The sequence below is a fragment of the Cyclopterus lumpus genome, chromosome 12 (genome assembly GCF_009769545.1).
Source record: "Cyclopterus lumpus isolate fCycLum1 chromosome 12, fCycLum1.pri, whole genome shotgun sequence".
Taxonomy (NCBI): domain Eukaryota; kingdom Metazoa; phylum Chordata; class Actinopteri; order Perciformes; family Cyclopteridae; genus Cyclopterus; species Cyclopterus lumpus.
Genome location: NC_046977.1, coordinates 3,532,879 through 3,558,108, shown reverse-complemented (window position 1 = coordinate 3,558,108; position 25,230 = coordinate 3,532,879). Strand labels below are relative to the sequence as shown.

The 25,230-nt window shown below is 47.1% G+C and overlaps 2 protein-coding genes across 4 annotated transcripts in view; one reads left to right on the top strand and one right to left on the bottom strand.

Moving 5' to 3' along the window:
* Positions 1-24: 24 nt before the first annotated feature.
* fktn (fukutin) lies at positions 25-3,982 on the bottom strand. Its single transcript, XM_034546179.1, has 10 exons — positions 3,617-3,982; positions 3,254-3,310; positions 2,574-2,774; positions 2,199-2,345; positions 1,836-1,966; positions 1,418-1,550; positions 1,116-1,245; positions 734-867; positions 431-555; positions 25-315 (listed from the first exon to the last, which is right to left on the bottom strand). Exons 1-10 carry the CDS (start codon positions 3,716-3,718, stop codon positions 102-104), a joined length of 1,374 nt encoding a protein of 457 aa, XP_034402070.1. The 5' UTR covers positions 3,719-3,982; the 3' UTR covers positions 25-101.
* Positions 3,983-6,090: 2,108 nt separating this feature from the next.
* The window catches only part of apc (APC regulator of WNT signaling pathway), a 19,310-nt gene continuing 170 nt past the window's right edge, over positions 6,091-25,230 (top strand). The window contains exons 1-16 of one of the 3 annotated variants that reach the window (XM_034546173.1): positions 6,091-6,324; positions 12,194-12,349; positions 14,711-14,798; positions 14,889-15,111; positions 15,235-15,343; positions 15,476-15,577; positions 15,670-15,732; positions 16,626-16,676; positions 16,808-16,894; positions 17,014-17,392; positions 17,584-17,679; positions 17,782-17,921; positions 18,026-18,103; positions 18,283-18,399; positions 18,568-18,782; positions 19,089-25,230. The exon at positions 19,089-25,230 is cut by the window's right edge and continues 170 nt beyond it. In XM_034546173.1, coding sequence (XP_034402064.1) covers positions 12,215-12,349; positions 14,711-14,798; positions 14,889-15,111; positions 15,235-15,343; positions 15,476-15,577; positions 15,670-15,732; positions 16,626-16,676; positions 16,808-16,894; positions 17,014-17,392; positions 17,584-17,679; positions 17,782-17,921; positions 18,026-18,103; positions 18,283-18,399; positions 18,568-18,782; positions 19,089-24,156 — 6,951 coding nt within the window. In that variant the 5' untranslated portion in view covers positions 6,091-6,324; positions 12,194-12,214 and the 3' untranslated portion in view covers positions 24,157-25,230. Of the gene's footprint in view, positions 6,325-8,989; positions 9,445-12,193; positions 12,350-14,710; positions 14,799-14,888; positions 15,112-15,234; positions 15,344-15,463; positions 15,578-15,669; positions 15,733-16,625; positions 16,677-16,807; positions 16,895-17,013; positions 17,393-17,583; positions 17,680-17,781; positions 17,922-18,025; positions 18,104-18,282; positions 18,400-18,567; positions 18,783-19,088 lie in introns of those variants that run through there. The other 2 variants (XM_034546171.1, XM_034546172.1) reach the window with 2 other exon arrangements.

Below are 25,230 nucleotides of genomic sequence, written 5' to 3'. Positions count from 1 at the left end.
CATTTAATCTGGAAAAAGTCAGCTACTCAGTCTTTTTTTTTTTTCCACCTTGTTTTTATTTATAGTTTCAGTGTTGAGTTTATTTTCAGTTAGATTTCCTCTCAGTATACTTGGATAAGCTCCGCCCACTCCGCCCGAGGCCACACCCCATTTTCCTGCACGTTGCTGGGCGACGACTTCCAGTCCCAGCTCCTCACCGGGACGCTCCACATGGCGCCGTAGTTCGCGGTCACGTAGTCGAGCGTTTCACAGGGAACGCGAACCTTCAGCTCCAGAAGCTCCGCCCAGCACAGAGAGAAACGAGGGAAGATGTACCTGATGGAAAAAACAAAACAGAAAACATTGATTTCCGAAAGTTTTTAATTTTACTGTGAAAATAAATAAATAAATTCTGACAAGTTTCACAAACATAGAAAATAAAAGTATTTACTTGAACTTCCTGCCGCTCTTCGCCTGCGTTCCTCCGTTCCAAACGACGTCTCCGTCCTTGTAGAAAAAGAAAACGTCCAGTTTGACGTCATCGCTCAAAAAGGAAAGTTCCAGACTGTCCTCCACCTTCAAAATAAAATGCACACTTAGAATTCAGAATTTATTCATACCAAATTTGGCATACCAGATTAAGAAAAAAAACAAAATATGTAGTACACAGCAAAAAAAATAAAGCGTAAAGTTAATAAAATACATTGAAAGTAAAAAAGTAAAATATTGAAAAAAAAGTTTGGAAAGTTTTCACCTTTCCAAATTTGTGTTTGAGTGACAGTCCGGCGTCCCTGAACGCCGCGATGATGTCAGACCGGAAGTCCTCGACGAAGATGCCGATGTCGACGTCCCGACTGTACGAGATCACGCTGCACTGCCTGAACCAGCCTGCAGGGGGCCAAAAACACTTTATATACTTGAATAAAAAAGTTTGGCCTCTTTTTTTTTTTTTAGAAGCATTCATATTAAATCTCATTATAAATCAGGGGAGTTTTTAAAGCTATTCAGAAAAAAAGATAACATTCCTACTAATCTGATCAAATGGCTAATACAAAATAAATATTCCGCTAATATTCCTGTTTACCTTAAACCATATTAAATTAAGAATATTGTCATTAATTTATGAAACATTTTACCCAGACAGGTGCCGCTGCTCAGCCAGAAGGGGACGTTGAGGTGAGCGAGGGTTCGAGCGGCCGAATGAAGCAACGACTTCACTTTCCTCCGAAAGTCCAAAGCCTCCGGGGACGAGTCCTCGGGGTAGAGCTACACCCGCACACAGTGGGGAGAGAGAGAGAGAGAGACAAACAGACAGATTTTTAATGCTTTTAATTCTATTTTTCACGACTTATTTCCATCAGACGGTTTAAATAGTTTCCCTAAAATGTAAACAAATGAAATGCCCTTTCACAATAAAAGCCCAGTGACTCGTCCTGACCTGCAGGAAGTTGCGGGCGTCACGGTAACGGCACTCCAAGAACCGAGCCCGTTGCTGCTCGGACAGAAAGCGGGTAATGTTGCGCGGGATCCGAACGTCGAGGCCGTCCAGGACCGTCAGAACCAGCTCCGGCCTGCAGGGGGCACCGACACAACAAACACACTCATAACCAATCCAGGGCAACGGCTGCCATGACAGGAAGGGTTTTACATTTTAAAATGAAAGCCTTTTTCATCCGTCGATTAACAGTGATGCTAACAGATAGGCTAATACTAATGCTAACAGAGAGGTTAACACTAATGCTAACAGTTATGCTAACAATGGTGCTAACAGAGGCTCACACTGACGCCAACAGTGATGCTAACAAAGAGGCTAACACTAATGCTACATCTATAACCAACAGATATAATCAGCTCACCTGTCATAGGATCCAGCATGGCGTCCGTAGTCCAGGAGCTTGAAGGGAGCGAAGCTGCGGTCTGTGTTGGATTTGAAGCGAAGCTCTCCGTGCCACAGGTAGTTCCCACTGCGCTCATACAGGAACACCACCTGGACCAATGTATTGATTAACATCCAACACCACCTGGACCAATGTATTGATTAACATCCAACACCACCTGGTGCAAAATAATGAATTCCCAATCTTATGAATATCCACCACAACCTGGACACAATGAAAATAATTCTACATGACATTAAAAAGGCAACAGAAACAGGTAAAAGGTCAAAATCAAAGTGAACTCTATTGTGTAAAAGATGGCTGCCGATGTGGCCCGCCCACCTGTATGACGTGACCGTGGTGGCGGAACAAGAAGTGGAGTGGGATCTCCTCTCCTGACAGGTTGTCCAGACTCGCCAATCGCGGGTCTTCTCCTCGCAGCTCCAGCAGCTCGAAGCCTTTCTGCTCTGCAGCCAATAGGAAGCCGGGCTGAAACACCAAAAAAGTGATGTTAAAAATGTTTATAAAATTTAAACTGTAACTTTCAGGGGCAACTGTGGCTCAGTGGTTAGCAGGTCCGTCCTTTAAATCAGAGGCTCGGCCCCAGGCTCTGCGAGCCCACGTCGATGCGTCAGCGAGAACAAATGAACAATCTGAATATAGTTTCACATGCAAGAGATTCACTTTTATTTTGGGCCCTGAGCGCATTACGCTCACCTCGTACTTCCACAGGTTGGCGTGCAGAGCAAAGGACGTGATTGGCCTGCCGGTGCACAGGAAGCTGCAGTGCGGCTCGTGCACCAGCCGGTCACTCCGCCGCAAAGCATCGTGGGAGAGTAGCGTCAGGGCGGCGGTGTCGGCGAGGAACAGCGGCAGCCTGAAGTGGCGCGCTAACCCGAGGAACTTCTTCACCGTTTGCTGAGGAGACAGAGAAGGGTGGTTACTGTAGCAACAGCTGCCATGACAGGAAGCATTTTACATTAAAACATTTTTTTTTTCATCTGTCAATTAACAGCGAGGCAGAGAGGCTAACACTTATGCTGTGTCGCTTGACTCGCCGGAGTTTATTTGTGGTTATTCAACTTCAGTGGCTTATCTCCTTGGAAACAATTATCACTTCCACCATCCACCATGGAAGAAATAACCACCATTTCTGCTTTTTACATGTTGTGGAAGTCCCACTAAAGGTCACCGACCTCTCCAGAAACTGCGTCTGGATGACGCTACTTGAGAATGACCAGTAGCCAGTTTGATGACCTGTTGGCTCAGATCGGTGCAACATCACAACGCAAATTTGCGTTATTCACGTCTTAGCATTGACTTTGTATTTAATCAACTTGTATTTAAATCGATTTAATCAAACCAACACTGATGCTAACAGAAAGGCGAACACTTACCCATTGGTAGTCGTTGGCGGTGAGGTGACCCGTTCGGCTAAGGATGTAAGGGCCAGGCTGCAAAAGAAAGGCATGATGGGAAATCTGATAACTTAACTTGTAATAAAATAGCAGCAGACTCTTTGATATATTGAGGTAATATGTATATTTAGAATATGTACGTTTTAAGAGTTTAGCTTTTACGATATTTATATTTTATAATATAGAAATAATGGTGTTGACAAATATCAACGAAGGATCAAATGACAAAATCAATCTTTGTCAAAAGAAATTCCAGCAAATATTACAAACAAGATTAAGATATTGATTGAAGATTGAAGCTAAGTATTGATGATTTCAACAGTTGATCGATTGATGTCTCACCTTGCTGACGTACTTCCGGTAGTAATATAACTGGAACAGCAGAAACACGGAGCTGCTGACAATCAGCAGCGTTAAAACGGCCGTCCGGTTCACGCGAGGCATCCGGTAACACTGCACGGTGACCGGCTCCTCATGACACCCAAACCGGAGCCCTCAGCTCGTGATTAATGGCGGATAAACCATAAAACGGCGCAAAAAACACTGAGCAGTCCTCAACGGCAAGAATCGGCGCCATCTTTAAAAAACCGTAACCGCTTCTAGCTGGGACCTTCACAATAAAAGCCTGGGGAATACGGTTTTGTTGTAGTTGGCGGAAGTGAGAGCAACAATTTCCCACTGGCCCTTCACAAAAAAAGGTCCGGGTCGACCCATGAGCCTGACAATAGGTCTGCACTTTTACTACAGACACATCAACTATACGCAGTTAAGAGTACATGTGTACTTTTACTACTGACACTTCGATATGCAGTTAAGAGTACATGTGTACTTATACTACTGACACTTCGATATGCAGTTAAGAGTACATGTGTACTCTTACTACTGACACTTCGATATGCAGTTAAGAGTACATGTGTACTTTTACTACTGACAATTCGATATGCAGTTAAGAGTACATGTGTACTTTTACTACTGACAATTCGATATGCAGTTAAGAGTACATGTGTACTTTTACTACTGACAATTCGATATGCAGTTAAGAGTACATGTGTACTTTTACTACTGACACTTCGATATGCAGTTAAGAGTACATGTGTACTCTTACTACTGACACTTCGATATGCAGTTAAGAGTACATGTGTACTTTTACTACTGACACTTCGATATGCAGTTAAGAGTACATGTGTACTTTTACTACTGACACTTCGATATGCAGTTAAGAGTACATGTGTACTTTTACTACTGACAATTCGATATGCAGTTAAGAGTACATGTGTACTTTTACTACTGACAATTCGATATGCAGTTAAGAGTACATGTGTACTTTTACTACTGACAATTCGATATGCAGTTAAGAGTACATGTGTACTTTTACTACTGACAATTCGATATGCAGTTAAGAGTACATGTGTACTTTTACTACTGACACTTCGATATGCAGTTAAGAGTACATGTGTACTCTTACTACTGACACTTCGATATGCAGTTAAGAGTACATGTGTACTCTTACTACTGACACTTCGATATGCAGTTAAGAGTACATGTGTACTTTTACTACTGACACTTCGATATGCAGTTAAGAGTACATGTGTACTTTTACTACTGACACTTCGATATGCAGTTAAGAGTACATGTGTACTTTTACTACTGACACTTCGATATGCAGTTAAGAGTACATGTGTACTTTTACTACTGACACTTCGATATGCAGTTAAGAGTACATGTGTACTTTTACTACTGACAATTCGATATGCAGTTAAGAGTACATGTGTACTTTTACTACTGACAATTCGATATGCAGTTAAGAGTACATGTGTACTTTTACTACTGACACTTCGATATGCAGTTAAGAGTACATGTGTACTCTTACTACTGACACTTCGATATGCAGTTAAGAGTACATGTGTACTTTTACTACTGACACTTCGATATGCAGTTAAGAGTACATGTGTACTTTTACTACTGACACTTCGATATGCAGTTAAGAGTACATGTGTACTTTTACTACTGACAATTCGATATGCAGTTAAGAGTACATGTGTACTTTTACTACTGACAATTCGATATGCAGTTAAGAGTACATGTGTACTTTTACTACTGACAATTCGATATGCAGTTAAGAGTACATGTGTACTTTTACTACTGACAATTCGATATGCAGTTAAGAGTACATGTGTACTTTTACTACTGACAATTCGATATGCAGTTAAGAGTACATGTGTACTTTTACTACTGACAATTCGATATGCAGTTAAGAGTACATGTGCACTTTTACTACTGACACTTCGATATGCAGTTAAGAGTACATGTGTACTTTTACTACTGACACTTTGATATGCAGTTAAGAGTACATGTGTACTTTTACTAGACACTTCAACTATACGCAGTTAAGCGCACGTGTACTTTTACTACAGACACTTATACACAGTTAAGAGTACATGTGCACTTTTAATACAAACACTTCAACTGTACAGAGTACACGTGTACTTCTCTGTACTACTCACTACACAACTGATACTTTTACCACTTAAAGCTGAGAATACTTGTGCACTTTTACTATTGATACTTTTACCACATAAAGCTGAGAATATATACTTTTAAAAGTATATATTCTCAGCTTTATGTGGTAAAAGTATCAGCATTAAAAGTTGTAATACTGATACTTTCCCCACATACAGCTGAGAATACATGTATACTTTTACTACTCATACTTCATGACGCTGATAGTACTTCTATACTTTGTAAATAGTACTAAACTCTGTAACTCTTTAATATACTCTCTTGTAACGGAGTATATTCGTGGTAAAGGTACTTCTCAGAGCAGTACTTCTACACACAGACACAAGATGGCGGACCGCAGCGGCAGCAGTTTCTCCACAACAATAAGGCCGAGTTAAACTTCTCCCGGACTTTGTGAAACACTTTCCCCGCCGTGGCCGGAGACATGAGCGGCCTCCGCCGCGTCTGACGGCTCGGTTAACGGCCGCGGGAGTTCCCCAGTGATGTTCCGTGAGACCGACGCCGTTTAAAGACACTTTGGAGCCGCGGAGGTGAGAAGCTGTTAGCTTAGCTTCATGCTAACCGTTTGTTGTGGTTGCGGGTCGGTAGTTTACCGGGTCTGGGGACGGACCAGGGACGGGAACCGGGTTTAACGGAGACGGGGAGGAGAGGCTGCCGGTGTTTCTGGATGTTTTATTAGGAAACGAGATGAAGGAGCGGCTCAGTGGAAGCAGTCATGTAATGTTGAGCTAACGGCTAACAGCTAGCTAACAGAGCTGCTGATTTTGTCACATAACTCACAGAATATATATAAGTATGTATATATCACTGAAACACGGCAACTCCAACGTATAGTACTACGGCAGTACTACTGTAGTACTACTGTAGTACTGCTACTGTAAAGGACAACTGTTACTGTACAGTACTTCTAAAGTACACTACTTACTACTGCAGTACGACTTGAGTACCACTGCTTACTGTTACTTTACAGTAAGTACTACTAACGTTTTACTCCAGTACTACTGCTACTTTACAGTACAACTGCTGTACTAATTTTATGCTACTACAGTACTACTACAGAAGTACTACAGTAATACTGATTATTGCTTTCTGTTACTGTACCTTACTGCTACCACTGTAGTACTACTTATACTACTTTCTGTTACTGCAGCTGGTAATCGTGCTATTGTTTTAACACCAGTACTACAAAGATTACATCTGCTGATACTCTATAGTTACAAATACTACTTTGAATCAGTAAAGTACTATATTATATATGATGTCATTGGTTAATACCCACCACTGCTGCTACTACTACTACCACTAGTACTACTAGTACTGGTATGGCAGTACTTATGATGTTGGTAAAAGTAAGAGTACTTGTTATTATAGATATTAATATTTGGGAGTAAAACAAGAGTTTTCTGCCACTAGAGTAGTCGCCCCCTTCTAGTCAGGAGAGAGAATTCAACTTTAACGCATGAACCGGAGGTTGTTCCTGGTTGTAGCGTGGGTGGCTCACATTTCCCATCATGCCGAGCGTCGGTGTTGGACTGAGTAGTTTCTTCATCCAGTTTAGTTTAATTCAACTTTTGTTAACCCGCAAAGGCAATTTAATTTTGAGGAAGCAAATAAGCTGTTTTGAACTTTGTTCGCCACAAAGTGTAATTGTTTTTACAAAAAAAAAACACTCACAAGTAGCTGGTCTCCCAGTTCAAACTTTCTCTCTCGGCCCTTTTCACAGCAGCCTTGGTGTTGCAGCGTAAACACTGATAATATTATTTATACCCGTGTTCCATTTTGCTGGGCCATGGGCCTGGTATTGTGCCTGCTGGCTCACTTGAATGACTGGTACTCACTCAACATAGATCTGGACTTGGTTTTAACTCGGACTGAACCTGGTTTTGGACTTGACTTGGACTCGATTATGTGGGTCTTGACTTGTCCACGGTCTCTCCTTCTCACCTCAATGCAGTGTAGTAAATGACTAATGCATTCCCAGGAAGAGTTTTCAGTTTCAACTGTTTTTCAATTGATGGTTGCTTGTTTCAGGAGGAGCTGCAGCACCTAAAGCAGTTAAAGCCGCACCCTAAAGCAGTACTTTTTCTGGCTTCACTACAGCGAGGATACATTTAGCTTTCCTTCCTGAGTCGATGTTATTTGCATGAAGAATAATCTCAGTAAATAAATAGAGAATTTTGTGTATATATATATATATATATATATATATATATATATATATATATATATATATATATATATATATATATATATATATATATATATATATATATATATATATTATTGGCTGAAGGTAAATAATAACGTTCTCATGATGTGTTCAGGTGTAATCTAGTAAAATGTAGTTTTGGTGATAAACTAGAATAAATCCAGATGTTTTCACATGACTATAAAATAGATATTAGAGATGAATTATGAGCTGTTTGATTTCCTAAAGCTCTGAGCTCATTATTACACTTCATTAAAACCAAGAAGAACTATAACAATAATATCTTTTATTTACTTATCATTAGAATTGTGTGTTTTTATGAAGAAAAAAACACTCTAAATTACTAAAACAAAGTAAAAGTACAACATTTAGTATTTTTGATGTTTTACTGGAATTAAGTGCAGATAACATACCGTGGCTCGTTATTGCAGAATAAACCACAACAATGGGAGCAGGAGAAAACGGGCATTGAAGTACTCGTTTGGATGTTGGTTACCGTGGCAGCGCCTGAAGCATTTAGGTCAGTCTGAAGAGTTTCACATTGAAAAGAAGGATTTTCTTTGGAGGGAGAGGGTGTTCGGAGTAATGCTGATTTTTTTTCAGTCGACTCGGTATTCGATTTTCCTTTTTTGGGGATTTGTTAATTTTTTTTGTACTTTTTTATTTTTGATGTTTTGGGAACGTTGTTCTTAAAACGTTCACGCCATTAAAGCCCCCTTTTGAGTTGAACTGAGAGAGAGGAGAAGAGTTCAGTTCTCTGTATTATATAAATGTTCTGCTTCTCTTTAGAACCAGAATCATAAGGACTAGAAGGAGAGAACCACAACACGTCTTTAACTCTTTAACTCTGTAACGCTGTTCATCTGGTCACATGACATCTATTGTTTCTGTCCATCCGGGGAGAGGGATCCTCCTCTGTTGCTCTCCTGAAGGTTTCTTCCCTTTTTTCCCTGTGAAAGGTTATTTTTGGGGAGTTTTTCCTGATCCAATGTGAGGTCAAAGGTCAGGGATGTCGTATGTGTACAGATTGTAAAGCCCTCTGAGGATAATTTGTAATTTCGGGCTACCCAAAATAAACTGCATTGAATTTAGTGCAGATAACTCAGTTATATGACACAAATCCTTAAAAATAAATAAACACAAGTTGAATTTCTTTGATTAAAAACAAAACAAAAATAGAATCTAATTACTTGTTACAAGCAATGTTAGAACAAAGTGTGTGTGTGTGTGTATGTGTGAGTGTGGGAGACCAAGCCAGTCTGCCTGCAGCAACTGAACTGCAAAGCATTCTGGGAAGAGGGAGAGGCAGCCTCCTCTCCTCTTACCCCCCACACCTCCCTCTCACTGTCTCTGCCTCCCGATTGGCTGCTTGTTCGCCCAGCTGACTGCCCTCTGTCAGACGGAGAGAGACAGGGAGGGTGATGGAGGCTACAGCGATGGGGTGAGCTGCCATTTTCTGTTTTTCAATCCAGAATCTATTCTTTCTTTTATTCATCTGTCCTCCTCGGTCTTTGTTTTATTTTCATGTCATAGGGATTATATATATGGAGAGAGAGGGAGGGAGGGACAGACAGACAGAGGGAGGTGGGGGAGGATGGAGGATAAGCAGGAGGTTGTTCTTTTCTTCTCTCATTGTCTGCTCTCTGTGTATGTTTTTCTTCTTCTTCTTTGGTGGGTTTGATTTGTGCCGTTTGTGTTTCCTGTAATGGGGAGAGGGGGTGGAGGCAGGGAGGATGGAGAGAGGAGGGAGAGAAAATGGCCGACCGGTGATGGAGGATGGAGGATGGAGGCAGAGGGAGGAAATAAAAGAAGAAGGAGGATGATGATGATGAGAGGAGAAGAGGCGGTCTTCTATTGTCTTTAATGTCTTCTATTGTCTTTAATGTCTTCTATTTTTCCAGCTGATCCAGGATCAGACAGATTACTGTGTTTGATCATCAGAATGCTATTATTGATTAATTATTGATGTTGGAGAAAGATGTGAGGCTGTGTGTTGGCTGCAGTACCGTTTATATGACATGCAGTACTGTGTAGAAGACATGCAGTACTGTGTAGAAGACATGCAGTACTGTGTAGATGACATGCAGTACTGTGTAGAAGACATGCAGTACTGTGTAGAATACATGCAGTACTGTGTAGAAGACATGCAGTACTGTGTAGAAGACATGCAGTACTGTGTAGATGACATGCAGTACTGTGTACATGACATGCAGTACTGTGTAGAAGACATGCAGAAGACATGCAGTACTGTGTAGAAGACATGCAGAAGACATGCAGTACTGTGTAGAAGACATGCAGTACTGTGTAGAAGACATGCAGTACTGTGTAGAAGACATGCAGTACTGTGTAGAAGACATGCAGAAGACATGCAGTACTGTGTAGAAGACATGCAGTACTGTGTACATGACATGCAGTACTGTGTAGAAGACATGCAGTACTGTGTAGAAGACATGCAGTACTGTGTACATGACATGCAGTACTATGTACATGACATGCAGTACTGTGCCGAAGACATGCAGTACTGTGTAGAAGACATGCAGTACTGTGTACATGACATGCAGTACTGTGTAGAAGACATGCAGTACTGTGTACATGACATGCAGTACTGTGTACATGACATGCAGCACTGTGTAGAAGACATGCAGTACTGTGTAGAAGACATGCAGTACTGTGTAGAAGACATGCAGTACTGTGTACATGACATGCAGTACTGTGTACATGACATGCAGTACTGTGTAGAAGACATGCAGAAGACATGCAGTACTGTGTAGAAGACATGCAGTACTGTGTACATGACATGCAGTACTGTGTAGAAGACATGCAGAAGACATGCAGTACTGTGTACATGACATGCAGTACTGTGTAGAAGACATGCAGTACTGTGTAGAAGACATGCAGTACTGTGTACATGACATGCAGTACTGTGTACATGACATGCAGTACTGTGTAGAAGACATGCAGTACTGTGTACATGACATGCAGTACTGTGTACATGACATGCAGTACTGTGTACATGACATGCAGTACTGTGTAGAAGACATGCAGTACTGTGTGTCTTCTTCTGCAGTTCTCTGTGTGTGTGTGTGTGTGTGTGTGTTGTGATCAGTTGGTGATTCATGTGACAGTCAAACAGTGACATCAGTGTTTGTAACGGAGAGGAAACATCACATGATGCTGAGACACACACACACACACACACACACACACACACACACACTCTGTTTGTGTGTGACAGAGGCTTCTCTGTAGTATGATGAAAAAAGAAGTCAATACATGCAAAGAGGGAATACTCGTTAAATAAAGCGGGAGACATCATGACTGAGATGTGGCTCTCTCCAATCGTCCCTATTGGCCCATCGAGCCTTCAATCAGATGATCTGTAACGCCACAGTGTACTCTAGTAGTACAGGGTCGTAGTACCTCAGTACTAGTCTCACTGTACTCTAGTAGTACAGGGCCTAGTACCTCAGTACTACAGTCTCACTGTACTCTAGTAGTACAGGGCCTAGTACCTCAGTACTACAGTCTCACTGTACTCTAGTAGTACAGGGCCTAGTACCTCAGTACTACAGTCTCACTGTACTCTAGTAGTACAGGGCCTAGTACCTCAGTACTACAGTCCCACTGTACTCTAGTAGTACAGGGCCTAGTACCTCAGTACTACAGTCCCACTGTACTCTAGTACTACAGGGCCTAGTACCTCAGTACTACAGTCCCACTGTACTCTAGTAGTACAGGGCCTAGTACCTCAGTACTACAGTCCCACTGTACTCTAGTACTACAGGGCCTAGTACCTCAGTACTACAGTCCCACTGTACTCTAGTACTACAGGGCCTAGTACCTCAGTACTACAGTCCCACTGTACTCTAGTACTACAGGGCCTAGTACCTCAGTACTACAGTCCCACTGTACTCTAGTAGTACAGGGCCTAGTACCTCAGTACTACAGTCCCACTGTACTCTAGTACAGGGCCTAGTACCTCAGTACTACAGTCCCACTGTACTCTAGTACTACAGGGCCTAGTACCTCAGTACTACAGTCCCACTGTACTCTAGTAGTACAGGGCCTAGTACCTCAGTACTACAGTCCCACTGTACTCTAGTAGTACAGGGCCTAGTACCTCAGTACTAGTCCCACTGTACTCAACTAATCAGTACTGCAGTGTGATGGTTCCTGGTTGTTTCTTGCAGGTCAGGCGTGGGTCTTCCAACATGGCGGCAGCGTCTTACGGCCAGCTGCTGAGACAGGTGGAGGTGTTAAAGATGGAGAACTCCAACTTGCGACAGGAGCTGCAGGACAACTCCAACCATCTGACCAAACTGGAAAGTGAGGCCTCCAACATGAAGGTCAGTACTCACGATACTGCACATAGTACTACTAAAATACTGACTCCGTACTTGTGTCCACGTGCAGATCTGCTCAGTTTCCATTTTAAAACGCATATATTCTGCTACTTTTTAAAGTTTTAGCAAAAGAGTTCAGAAAATGCTCCGACAACTTATTACTGGCGGTTATTAAAACCTTGTTGCTTTGAGGAGGACGATGGACACAAAATGGAGGACTTTCCTTTTTCTTATTAATGATTATTTATGTTCTGTATTGAGACGTTCACCCTGAACCTGTAAAAGAACAAAAGCATAAATGTTCTCCAGTACAACGGAGACTCCCAGCAGAGATACGAGTGAGAGGAGACGACGAGGAAACGAGAAAGGAAACGAGGGAGAGATGTATGTGTGTGTGTGTGTGCAGCTAATCTACTTCCTGGTTACATGCTAATCTACTTCCTGTTTACATCGGGGCTCTGATGCCCAGTGTACGTGATGGATTGTCATCTGATATTTGATTTCAGGTGCGTTAGTGGGGAAGGAAATCATTTAGAAAAAACAATGCCAATGAAAACATCTCTGTCTCTCGCTCTCTCTCTCTCTTTCTCTCTCTGTCATATAAACTCAGTCTCTCTCACTCTCGCTCTGTCATATAATCTCAGTGTCTCTCTCTTTCTGTCCTATAAATTCTGTCTTTCTTACTCTCTCTCTCTCGCTCTCTCTGCCATATAAACTTAGTGTCTCTCTCTCTTTCTGTCCTATAAATTCAGTCTTTCTTACTCTCTCGCTCTCTCTGCCATATAAACTCAGTGTCTCTCTCTCTTTCTGTCCTATAAATTCTGTCTTTCTTGCTCTCGCTCTCTCTCTTTCTCTCTGCCATATAAACTCAGTATCTCTCTGCCATATAAACTCAGTGTCTCTCTCTCTTTCTGTCCTATAAATTCAGTCTTTCTTACTCTCTCTCGCTCTCTCTGCCATATAAACTTAGTGTCTCTCTCTCTTTCTGTCCTATAAATTCTGTCTTTCTTACTCTCGCTCTCTCTCTCTCTCTTTCTCTCTGCCATATAAACTCAGTATCTCTCTGCCATATAAACTCAGTGTCTCTCTCTCTTTCTGTCCTATAAATTCAGTCTTTCTTACTCTCTCTCTCGCTCTCTCTGCCATATAAACTTAGTGTCTCTCTCTCTTTCTGTCCTATAAATTCAGTCTTTCTTACTCTCTCTCTCGCTCTCTCTGCCATATAAACTCAGTGTCTCTCTCTCTCTGCCATATAAACTCAGTGTCTCTCTCTCTTTCTGTCCTATAAATTCAGTCTTTCTTACTCTCTCTCTCGCTCTCTCTGCCATATAAACTTAGTGTCTCTCTCTCTTTGGACTCATGGTATTTTCCACTAATCATGCGCTGTTCTGAGCTTCAGAATGAGCTCCCTGTTGTTGCTCAGAGTGAGATATTTGTCTGTTTGAGGATCTCTGGTTTCCCACAGAGGACTCCGGAAACCTGTCAGAGTGAGCTCTCTGTCATCCCTCTGTTCATCTTTCCAGACTATCTTCTTCTTCTTTTGTTGTCTTTCTTTCATTCTCCTTTTTTTTTTAATTGTCCGTTACGTCCTGTTCTTGTTCTATTTTTTTGTTCTGTGGGTTTTCCTCTTTATGGTTTTCATTTTTCGCGTTTTGTTCATTCTATTAATTTTTTTCTGATTTTTTTTTTTATTTATTGTATTTCCTGCAAATATCTTTTCCATATTTTATGTTTTAGATATTTTTTTTTTTAGTTTTATCTTTTCCGCTGTAACTATTTCCACAGCTTCCAGTTTTTCTTCATTTTCTATTGTTTCAGTTTGATTTTTATCATTTTATTGTCGTGACTCATTCAAGTTCTTTCGGTTTAATTCTCTTTTTCTTGAGTTCTCATTCGTCTTTTCTCTGTTGATAGTTTTCAGTCTTATTGTCACGTCTGTTTGTTGTCTTTTCACTTGTAGTTTTAGTGTTCTTTATTGTCCTGTCCTTCCTCTCCGAACTCGCACTCACTTCCCGTTTCCCGTTTCCTGTTTCCCGTTTCCTGTTTACTGTCGATGAGCAGAAAACACACATGTACAGTGTGAGTAGTGTTAGTTTCCATCATGTCGCTGTTTGAACGCTGCCGTTTCATCGTGGTGAGTCCAACGAGGATTTAAACTGGGCGAGCGAGAGACTGACAGCGAAAGAGAGAGAGAGATACATTAACTTTATTATTATTATTGCGATTAATTATGTATTAATATAATGCATGTTTGTGTGGTTGTGTCTTCAGGATCTTATTTTGAAGCCTCCCTGTCAACAGACCAAAAAAAAAAAACTGGACTAACGCAGACCCGCTTTTATTTTCTTAATTCATGTAAAACAGGAAGTGCTGAAGCAGCTGCAGGGCACCATAGAAGAAGAGTCTGGAGAGGCGTCTGGCTCTCAGATGGAGCTCATCGAAAGACTAAAAGGTAAACAAAGACACACGCACACGCACACGCACACGCACACACTCTCACACACACACACACTGTAGCCTGATGTTTGTGTCTCTCCTCCAGAGATGAGCCTGGAGTCTGCAGGTTTTAAGCCCAGGTCGAGGCCTCCTCTTCCCCCCTCGTCCTCCTCCAGCTCGGCCTCTTCAGGCTCTGGAGCTCCCGGTGGAGCAGCCGGAGGCTCCGGAGCTCCCGGCCCCTCGACGACCACCGGCTTCCCCAGGAGAGGGCTGCCGACTGCGGGCAGAGACAGCCATGACCGCTGCCTGGAGGAGCTGGAGAAGGAGAGGTACTGCTGAGAGCACTGCTGAGAGCACCCACAGTACTTTAATACTGTAACTAGTGACATACTCTGTCTGTCTCTCCCCCTCTCTCTACCTCTGCTCTGTGATTGGCTGCTGCTCCCTGACAGGTCTCTCCTATTGGCTGAGCTGGAGAAGGAGGAGAAGGAGAAGGACTGGTACTACGCTCAACTGCAGAATCTCACCAAGAGGATCGACAGTCTGCCGCTCACCGAGAACGTAAATACTCTTTTTTTTTTTCTCTCGTATTTCTCTTACGCGTTTTTCTAAAATACTACAATACCCATGAGCCCCGGCTGCTCTGGCTGTTGTAATGTGTGACGAGAACGTCTGCGTCAGTTCACTCTGCAGACGGACATGAGTCGGCGTCAGCTGGAGTTCGAGGCCCGTCAGATCCGCTCGGCGATGGAGGAGCAGCTGGGCTCCTGTCAGGAGATGGAGAGGAGAGCTCAGGTGAGACCTCCCTCACCTGGAGGCCCTTTCACCTGTCTGACCCCCCGACACCAGGATGTGACCTCTCTCTCTCTCTCTCTGTGTGACTTCAGGACCGCGTGTCTCGTATTCAGCAGATCGATAAGGACATCCTGCGACTGGGAGCCCGACTGCAGGTGAGGTCACCTGTTCTTTGAATACTTGAGTCTGAAAGTGATGAGTTGATGTCATCATCGAGTTTTAACACAGAATTTACAGAACATTTTCAAAATTAAAATAAGTAAAAAATGGTTTCCATCTGCTAATGTTTTGTAAATATTTTTTTTTGGACCATTTATTTGTTTTCTTATATTTCAAGGGTTTTTAAGCAAAGTTTTTCTAGTTTTGATAATTTTTCAGGTGACAAAGGAACCATTTAGTTTCCCGACATGTGATCAGTTTATCTAAATAAAGCCTGAGGAACATGTGACGAGGTTTTTATAGTTAATCTCACTTAAAAAACACTGATAATAACGAGAGCGTCTTCGTCTTCTGTGACGGATTTCACAGTGAAACACAATGTTTGAGTCGTTTTTTAAGTTTCCTTTGAAAGAATTAAACCACGTCTTGGTCTTGGAGTGAAAACTAAATCTTTCACATTGATCTGTTTCTCGCAGTCTTTAAATATTTGAGGCCGTTAAACAGAAGAGCCAAGACGGGGATTTGGTGTTAAAATACTTTGATACAGATGTTTTTTATGCATTTATTTGATGTAAGAAAGGGATTAAATAATGAATAATATGAAAAAACAGCTGGCGGAGCTAATTCTCCTGTCAGCTGCCATTAAACCGACCACAGAAGAAGAGATCTGATGTTCTCCAGCTGCTCGTATTCAGAAACGTGCAGAAGAAGTAGAAGTACTGTTTTATTTTTAGTTTATTGGATTTATTTTTCCTCAAAAGTTGAACCTTCTTTTCATTTGTTGTGATTACATTTTTACTGTAGCAGAAATGTGTTAATCGGATTATTATTCTCTCTCTCTCTCTCTCTCTCTCTCTCTCTCTCTCTCTCTCTCTCTCTCTCTCTCCAGGTGGAGGAAGCTCCGGGGGCGACCGACAGCAGCGGATTGGCCGCAGCTCAGGTGAGCATTCTTTGTCCTTTTGTGCCTCTTTGTCTCCTTGATTTTTATTTAGGCAGAGGCAGTCTCTTATTATTTGAATTTTTAAATCTTGTTTTAACCTTTTGTGTTGTTGTTTTTTTTTCCTCCTTCAGAACTCCATCAGCCGGTTGGACCACGAGCCGGCCAATGAGACAAGCTACTCTGTGCCTCGACGAATCACAAGCCACCTCGGAACCAAGGTTATTAATTCTGCCTAGCAACACCCCTACAAACACTCGTAACCCTCCACGCAATGTGTCGCCCCCTACAGGTGGAGATGCTGTACACTGTAATAAGTTGTATTTGTCGCCCCCTACAGGTGGAGATGGTGTACAGTCTTCTGTCAATGTTGGGGACACACGATAAAGACGACATGTCGCGGACGCTGCTCGCCATGTCCAGTTCGCAGGACTCGTGCATCGCCATGCGTCAGTCCGGTTGTCTGCCGCTGCTCATCCAGCTGCTGCACGGCAACGACAAGGACTCCCTGCTGCTCGGTAACTCCCGCGGCAGCAAAGAGGCGCGTGCGCGCGCGTCGGCGGCGCTGCACAACATCGTGCACAGCCAGCCGGACGACAAGCGAGGCCGGCGGGAGATCAGGGTGCTCCACCTGCTGGAGCAGGTGCGCCACTACTGCGAGGAGTGTTGGAGCTGGCAGGAGAACCACGAGAGGGGCGTCGACCAAGAGGACAACCCCAGTGAGTGATGTCACACACTCGCACCGACCAATCAGGAAGACCGGTAGAGCTAGCAAGCTAACTAGCAAGCTAACTAGCAGACGGGTGGCCATTTTGTGATGAAAAGAGCTAACAGAAAAGGCGTCTGTGTATAAATACTGTATATAAATACTGTCTACTGTGTATAAATACTGTGTGTATTGTGTCTTCAGTGCCGTCTCCAGTGGAGCATCAGATCTGTCCGGCTGTCTGCGTCCTCATGAAACTTTCCTTCGACGAAGAACATCGACACGCCATGAACGAACTCGGTCAGTGAGATTTACGGACTGGTTTACTCGTTTAATGGTTCACTGTTTCCTCTGACTGGTATTCATACGCTCTACATCTCCGTGGGTTGTTTGTCCCTGCAGGCGGTCTGCAGGCGGTGGCTGAGCTGCTGCAGGTGGACTGCGAGATGTTCGGTCTGAGCAGCGATCATTACAGCGTCACTCTGCGGCGATACGCCGGCATGGCGCTCACCAACCTCACCTTTGGAGACGTAGCCAATAAGGTTGGAGGAAAACACCAATAGTTATTAATCAATAATGATCAACACACACAAACACCTCGGACTCGGGAACCGATCCTAGCGTCATGTTGTTGTTTTCCCATCAGGCCACGCTGTGCTCCATGAAGGGCTGTATGAGAGCGATGGTCGCTCAGCTGAAGTCTGACAGCGAAGACCTGCAGCAGGTAAACTCACCTGTGTGCTAATGAGAACTCTGAGTTCCCGCGGGCACGATGGAGACTTCGAGGACTTTTCCCATCAATATATAATATTTTTCAGAAATGTATTTTCTTTGTTCTGTTGGTTATGTTTCTATAAATACACGTTCTATATATATTTATATATATATATGTTCTCGCTCCAGGTGATAGCGAGTGTGTTGAGGAACTTGTCGTGGCGTGCCGATGTCAACAGTAAGAAGACGCTGCGTGAGGTCGGCAGCGTGCGGGCGCTGACGGGCTGCGCCCTCGAGGTCCAGAAGGTAAATGAAAACATCATTTCTATCATCGTTGTGTTTTCATCTCTAATAACCCTCCGATCTGTTACATGTCTCTCTCTGTGGTCTTGATTTTCAAAATGAAAGTCCTGCTCCTCTCTGGAGACAACCATCATGTAGTTTTTCACTGAGTTTCTTCTTCTTCTTCTTTAGGAGTCGACTCTGAAATCCGTACTGAGCGCGCTTTGGAACCTGTCGGCTCACTGCACGGAGAACAAGGCGGATATCTGCGCGGTGGACGGCGCTCTGGCGTTCCTGGTGGGAACGCTGACGCACCGCAGCCACACCAACACGCTCGCCATCATCGAGAGCGGCGGCGGCATCCTGCGGAACGTCTCCAGCCTCATCGCCACCAACGAAGTGCACAGGTAAACAACCTGTAACATATAATTAGTAACATTACAGACCAGACTAGAGACATACAGAGGTTTACTTCTATTGCATCATGATGCGTTCAGGCTCTGCTCAGTGAACATGAGCACTGGCTGAAGGTAAATGATAACGTTCTCATGATGCGTTCACATACAATCTAGTTAAATGTAGTGCTGGTGATAAACTAGTATACATTTTGATGTTTTCACATTAATATAAAATAGATGTTAGAGATGAACAACAATATTCACTGTCAATTAAATGATGGCACTTTTCTCTTCTCCCTCTGTGTTGTCTTGCAGGCAGATCCTGCGTGAGCACGGCTGCCTTCCGACTCTGCTGCAGCACCTGAAGTCCCACAGTTTGACCATCGTGTCCAACGCCTGTGGGACGCTCTGGAATCTGTCTGCCAGGGACGCCAAAGACCAAGAGGCGTTGTGGGAGCTGGGCGCCGTCGGCATGCTGCGCAACCTCATTCACTCTCGGCACAAGATGATCGCCATGGGCAGCGCCGCCGCCCTGCGTAACCTGATGGCCAACCGGCCGGCGCGCTACAAGGACGCCAGCGTGGTGTCGCCGGGTGCCGGCGCCCCGTCGCTGCACGCCCGCAAACAGAAGGCGCTGTTCGAGGAGCTGGACGCCCAGCAGCTGTCGGAGACCTTCGACAACATCGACAACCTGAGCCCGAAGGCGGCGCACAGGAAGGGGCGGGGCTGCAACGGCGCCGGAGGAGTCGGCGGAGGCAACGTGACGCGCTCGTACACCAACACGCCGGTGCTGTCGAGCCCGAAGAACGGAGACGGGTCGAAAAGGACGGGCGAGGAAGTGGCGTACGCTCGGCCGGTGTTCCCGCCCAGCGTCCGAGCGTCCAGCGACAGCCTCAACAGCGTCACGAGCGCCGACGGGTACGGAAACCGCGGCAAGACGAAGCCGTCGGCGGAGTCGTTCTACTCGTCCGACGAGAGCGGGGCCAACAAGTGCTGCGTTTACAGGAAGTACCCGGCCGACCTGGCGCACAAGATCCGCAGCGCCAACCACATGGCGGACGACGACGGCGGCGAGTTGGACACGCCCATCAACTACAGTCTGAAGTACTCGGACGAACAGCTGAACTCCGGGAGGCAGAGTCCGAGTCACCGCGGCAGCATCGAGAGCGACGAGGATGACGAGATGGACGCAAGGCTGAGGAGGAGGAACGACGGCGGCGACTCGGCGGCGGGCAGCCGCGCGGCGTCCGTCCCGCAGCCTCGCTACGTCGCCGCCGCCGCCGCAACGTCAAGCTACGGCGGCGACTCGGCAGTCGAGCAGCCGATCGACTACAGCCTGAAGTACGGCGCCGACGCCGTCCGCAAGCCGCTGTTCAAGCCAGAGGAGACTGCCGCTCCCTCGGGCCCGCCTCCTCCGTCGTCGTCTTCCAGCAAGCTCCGCCCCCCACAGCCCACAGCAAATCGGACGGTGCCAAAAGGCAACCAGGAGTCGACGCAGACTTACTGCGTGGAGGACACGCCCATCTGCTTCTCCAGAGGCAGCTCGCTCTCTTCGCTGTCATCGGAAGAGGAGGAGGAAGATGGCGACGTCATCGGGCGGAAGAGGAGAAGCGGGAGGGGCGGCGGCGGTAACGATTACCCGACACTTCCTGTCGGCGAGAAAGACGCACACGAGCAGCAGCAGAGGCAGCAGAAGGAGGCGGAGAGCCAGACCGCTGCCGCGGCAGCAGCCGCAGCCGCTGCCGCGGCCTCAGCTCCCTCTTCGCGAGGAAGACGTGGTCACCACCATCACGGCCACGCCCACCACCATCACCACCACCACGTGGCCTCATCGTCGGGCGCCAGGACCCCCAAGAGCCCCCCGGAGCAGCCGTACGCTCAGGAGACGCCGCTGATGTTCAGCCGCTGCACGTCGGTCAGCTCGCTCGACAGCTTCTCCACCTCGTCCATCGCCAGCTCCGTGCGCTCCAGCGAGCCGTCCAGCGGCATGCCGAGCGGCGTGGTCAGCCCGAGCGACCTGCCCGACAGCCCGGGTCATACCATGCCGCCGAGCCGCGCCAAGACGCCGCCGCCACCTCTGACGCCGCCGACACTGAGCACCAAGGAGGAGGAAAAGACCAAGAAGAAGAAGAAGGACGAGGAGGAGAGCAGCGCGGATGTCCTGCTGCACTTCGCCACCGAGAGCACGCCGCACGGCTTCTCCCGGGCCTCCAGTCTGAGCGCGCTCAGTCTGGACGAGCCGTACATCGCGGCAGAGATGAAGGGGAAGAAGGAGGAAGAGGAGGGGGGGAACTATGAGAGGAACGACGAGGAGGAAGGGGCAAAGCCGATCCTCGACGAATCTGATGACGACGACGACATTGAGATCCTGGAAGCGTGCATCAACATGGCCATGCCCAAGTCGTCGCGGAAACCAAAGAAACAGCAACAGGCAGCGCCAAGGAAACCCAGTCAGCTTCCCGTTTATAAGCTCCACCCACCTCAAAGCCGCGCCCAATCACAGCAGAGGAAGGACGTGCCTCTGCTGTCAGAGGAGATGCCGAGGGTTTACTGTGTAGAGGGAACGCCGCTCAACTTCTCCACCGCCACCTCGCTCAGTGACCTCACCATCGACTCACCGCCAAATGAGGAGGCGGTGGCCAATGTCGTACCTGTAGCTCCGCCCACCTTCACTCAGAGGAGGGTGCCCGGCCTGCCTGAGGGCGAGAACGGCGACGACATCCTCGCCGAGTGCATCAGCGCCGCCATGCCCAAAGCCAAACCCAGAAAACCAATCAGAGCGTCCGTGAACAGCGAGCACCTCCAAGCCCAGTCTCTTCCTACTCCGGTCCCGCCCCCTCTTGGCCTGCAGCAGCAGCAGCAGCAGCAGCAGCAGCAACAGAAGAAGAAACCGACGTCGCCAGTGAAGCCGATGCCCCAGCGTGCGCCGTATGGCGTGGTTGCCAAAGCAAAACCGGGGTTCACCTTTGACTCGCCGCACCACTACACGCCCATCGAAGGAACGCCGTGCTGCTTCTCGCGCAATGACTCGCTGAGCTCGCTCGACTTTGACGAAGACGAAGGTGGCGGCGGCGAGGAGAAGAAAACGAGAGAGGAAGAAGGCAGGAAGAGGAAGCAGCAGACGGCGGCGGTTTTCCCTCGAACGAAACCTGCCGCCAACGCGACGACGTCCGACGAGAAGCAGAAGTTCGCCATCGAGGACACGCCCGTCTGTTTCTCCAGGAACTCGTCTCTGAGCTCGCTGAGCGACATCGACCAGGAGAACAACAACAAGGAGTTTGCTCAGCCGCCGCCTGAGAAGAAAGATGCCGGCAAGGCGGGAGTGAAGTCTCCTCCTCCTCCTCCGCAAGAGGAGTTGAAGCCCCGCCCCCCTGCGGCGAGCTGCTACGCTCCTAAAGCGTTCCACGTGGAGGACACGCCCGTCTGCTTCTCCAGGAACTCGTCGCTCAGCTCGCTGAGCATCGACTCGGAGGACGATTTGCTGCAGGAGTGCATCAGCTCCGCCATGCCCAAGAAGAAGAAGAAAGCTGCAGCAGCCGCCGCCGCCGCTGCCGTAGCCACGCCCCTTCCTGGTTCCAAAGCCGAAGATGACATTTTAGCCGAGGAGGAGCCTTCTGATGCACCGAGAAGCCCCGCCTCCCCTGACTCTGAGACATTTGATTGGAAGGCAATCCAGGAAGGCGCCAACTCCATCGTCAGCAGCCTGAACGCTGCCGCCGCCGCCGCGCCGCTGTCACGCCAGCCTTCGTCAGACTCCGACTCGGTGCTCTCCCTGAAGTCTGTGGGCTCGCCGTTCCACCTGCCGGCAGCCAATAACAACGCTAAAGAAGAAGAAGATGAAGAAGAGGAAGAGGAGGAGGAGGAAGAAGTAGTGAAGCAGGAGCCAGCGGCAATGAAGCAAGGGGCAAGGATCCTTAAGGCCGGAGAGCGCACCACGCTGGAGGCCAAGAAGAAGAAGGAGGAGGAGGAAGAGGAGGAGGCCGCGAAGGCGTTGAGAGGCGGGAAGAAGGTGTACAGGAGTCTGATCACGGGGAAGCTGAGGGGGGAGCCAGCTGCCAGGGGGCGGAGCAAGCCCAGAGCGGCAGCCGTGGCCAAAGCTCCAGGAAGCAGCAGCGACGGCGCCGACAGAGGAGGCGGATCCTCTCGGGACTCTTCCACAGCAGCCAATCAGAAAGGAGGAAAGCTGCTTCAGATGCCGCGCACGGCGTCTCCAGGAAGCGCTTCGTCATCGTCGTCTTCGGCCTCCAGACCGGCCAAACCAAGCGGGGAGGGGAGGAGCGGCGGCGGCGGCATCCCGAGGAGCGAGTCGGCGTCGAGGGTCAGTGGCACCACGGCGACCAAGAAGCAGAAGGCGGAGCCAGAGAAGGCGGCACCAGAGAAGGCGGCGCCAGAGAAGCCGGCGCCAGAGAAGCCGGCGCTGGTCCGTCAGTCGACCTTCATCAAAGAAGCACCGAGCCCGACGCTGAAGAGGAAGCTGGAGGAGTCGGCGGCGGCGGCTGCAACGGCGTTGGAGTCGCCGTCCAGCCCGGATACGCCGCTGCCGTCGGCAACCAGGAGACACGACATCAACCGCTCGCACTCTGAGAGCCCGTCGCGCCCACAGGAAGTGACGTCATCGCGGATCAGCCGCACGGGCACCTGGAAGCGGGAGAGCAGCAGCGCCGGAGGAGGCGGGAGCGGCGGTAAACAATCGACATCGCTGCCACGCGTCGGGACGTGGAAGAGGACGGGAAGCTCGTCGTCGGTGCTCTCGGCGTCGTCGGAGTCCAGCGAGAAGGGGCGGAGCGAGGAGGAGAGCGGCGTGCGGTTGAAGGGAACGTGGAGGAAGGCGAAGGGCGGCGGCGACTCGTCAGCCGGACGCTTCTCCGACAAATCGGAAGACGTGTGGGTTCGCCTGGAGGATTGTCCCGTCAACAACCCGCGCTCCTCCTCTTCCTGTTCCGCCCGCTCGCCCACCGCCAACGCCCCGCCCGTCATCGACAGCCCGGCGCCCTCCAAGATCCCCTCCTCCTCCTCCTCCTCCTCCTCTTCCTCCAACCTCAACCTGCGCCAAAGCTGCGAGAGCCTCGACGACAAGCCGCCCGAACGCCAACAACAACAACAACAACAGCAACAGCAGCAGCAGCGCAGTCAGCAGCGAAGCGGCGCCGTGGCTGCTCGAGTCAGCCCCTTCAACTACACGCCAAGTCCGAGGAAGGGCAACTCTGACGTCACCGCCACCCCAACGCCGACCACCACGACATCGTCTTCGTCGTCGTCGACGACCCCCACGCGACCTTCGCTCATCCCCACCCCCGTCACAAAAAAACGTGAGCCGAAGGGCGGCGAGGGAGGAGGGAGCGGCGGCGGCGAGCGCGGCTCGTACATCGTGACGTCGGTGTAGGAAACAAAGGTCGTAGTTTGACACAAAATGGCCGCCACGGTTGGGACAGTTGACAGAAACGGAGGAAATGTAAATACGGAGGAAGAAATGTGAGAAAGTGTTTGTTTGTGAACTGAACTGTACAGGAAGTGAGTCTGTATTTAAGTGCTAGCCCCGCCCCCTCATCTCCCTCCTCTGCCCTCATTTGCTCCTCTCACCTGCCAGTCAAGCAAGGTTCTTTATTCAATGAGAGAAAAACTTTAAAAATGAACTTTTTATGTTTTTATACCACTAAAATGATGAGTAGCGCTTAGCTCCGCCCCTCTGCCTGTGATCCTGCATGGCCCCGCCCCCTTAACTAAGACAGTTACCATGGTGATATAATGATGATGATGATATAATGATGATGATGATGATGATGATGATAACGATAATGTTTCTGCTAGCTGTAGCGTTTGAAGACGATTCTGCTCTTTCGGAAGTTTTCATGTTATTTCTTTATTTTAATTTTTTTTATGGAGTTTGGTTCTGAAAAAACAAACAGATTTTTTCTCTCCTGTTGTCGGGTAGAAATTAATTTATTCTCTCCGTGTGGAGACAGTTTGGTGAGTTCAACGTGTCGAATGTGACTTTTGAAGCGCTTTGAAATGAGAGATTCACAGTTTGAATTTTAAAATAATCCTGAAAAACGTTTGTTTGTTTTTTGGATTCTCAATAAAAGTTTAAACGTTATTTTTAAGAAGTAACAGCTGCTTTCAGTCCGAGTAGAATTGTTTAAAGTTGTGACTTTCAGCCGCAGATGGACGTAAACATCCGTTTTTTTCCAGAACCTCACTCGTCACTCACAAACGGCATTTATTCCAGAGGAGGAAGTTTGCTGCCAGTAAAGACGTAAAGATAAATTTTTTTAAAAATCACTGATTTTTTTTTTTCTTTTTCGGTGGGGAAACGTTTTGAGTCCGTTCTTGAACTTCCTGGTGAATTTTTTGAGGATTTCAGTTGAGAAATCGTCCGTTGGCTAAAAACTCCCCGCTCTGCCAAACAAATAACACTGTAAAACGTAAGTTATTGCTGTAAAACCTTAAAAACCTTTTA

Bases quoted from the DNA above. Each gene is read 5' to 3' on its own strand.
- fktn (XM_034546179.1), bottom strand. From the start codon at position 3,718: ATGCCTCGCGTGAACCGGACGGCCGTTTTAACGCTGCTGATTGTCAGC. The intron at 2,346-2,573 runs GTGAGCGTAATG...TTGGTGTTTCAG, and splicing joins CCAACCTGTGGAAGTACGAG to CCCGGCTTCCTATTGGCTGC. The intron at 1,967-2,198 runs GTGGGCGGGCCA...ACATTGGTCCAG, and splicing joins ACCACGGTCACGTCATACAG to GTGGTGTTCCTGTATGAGCG.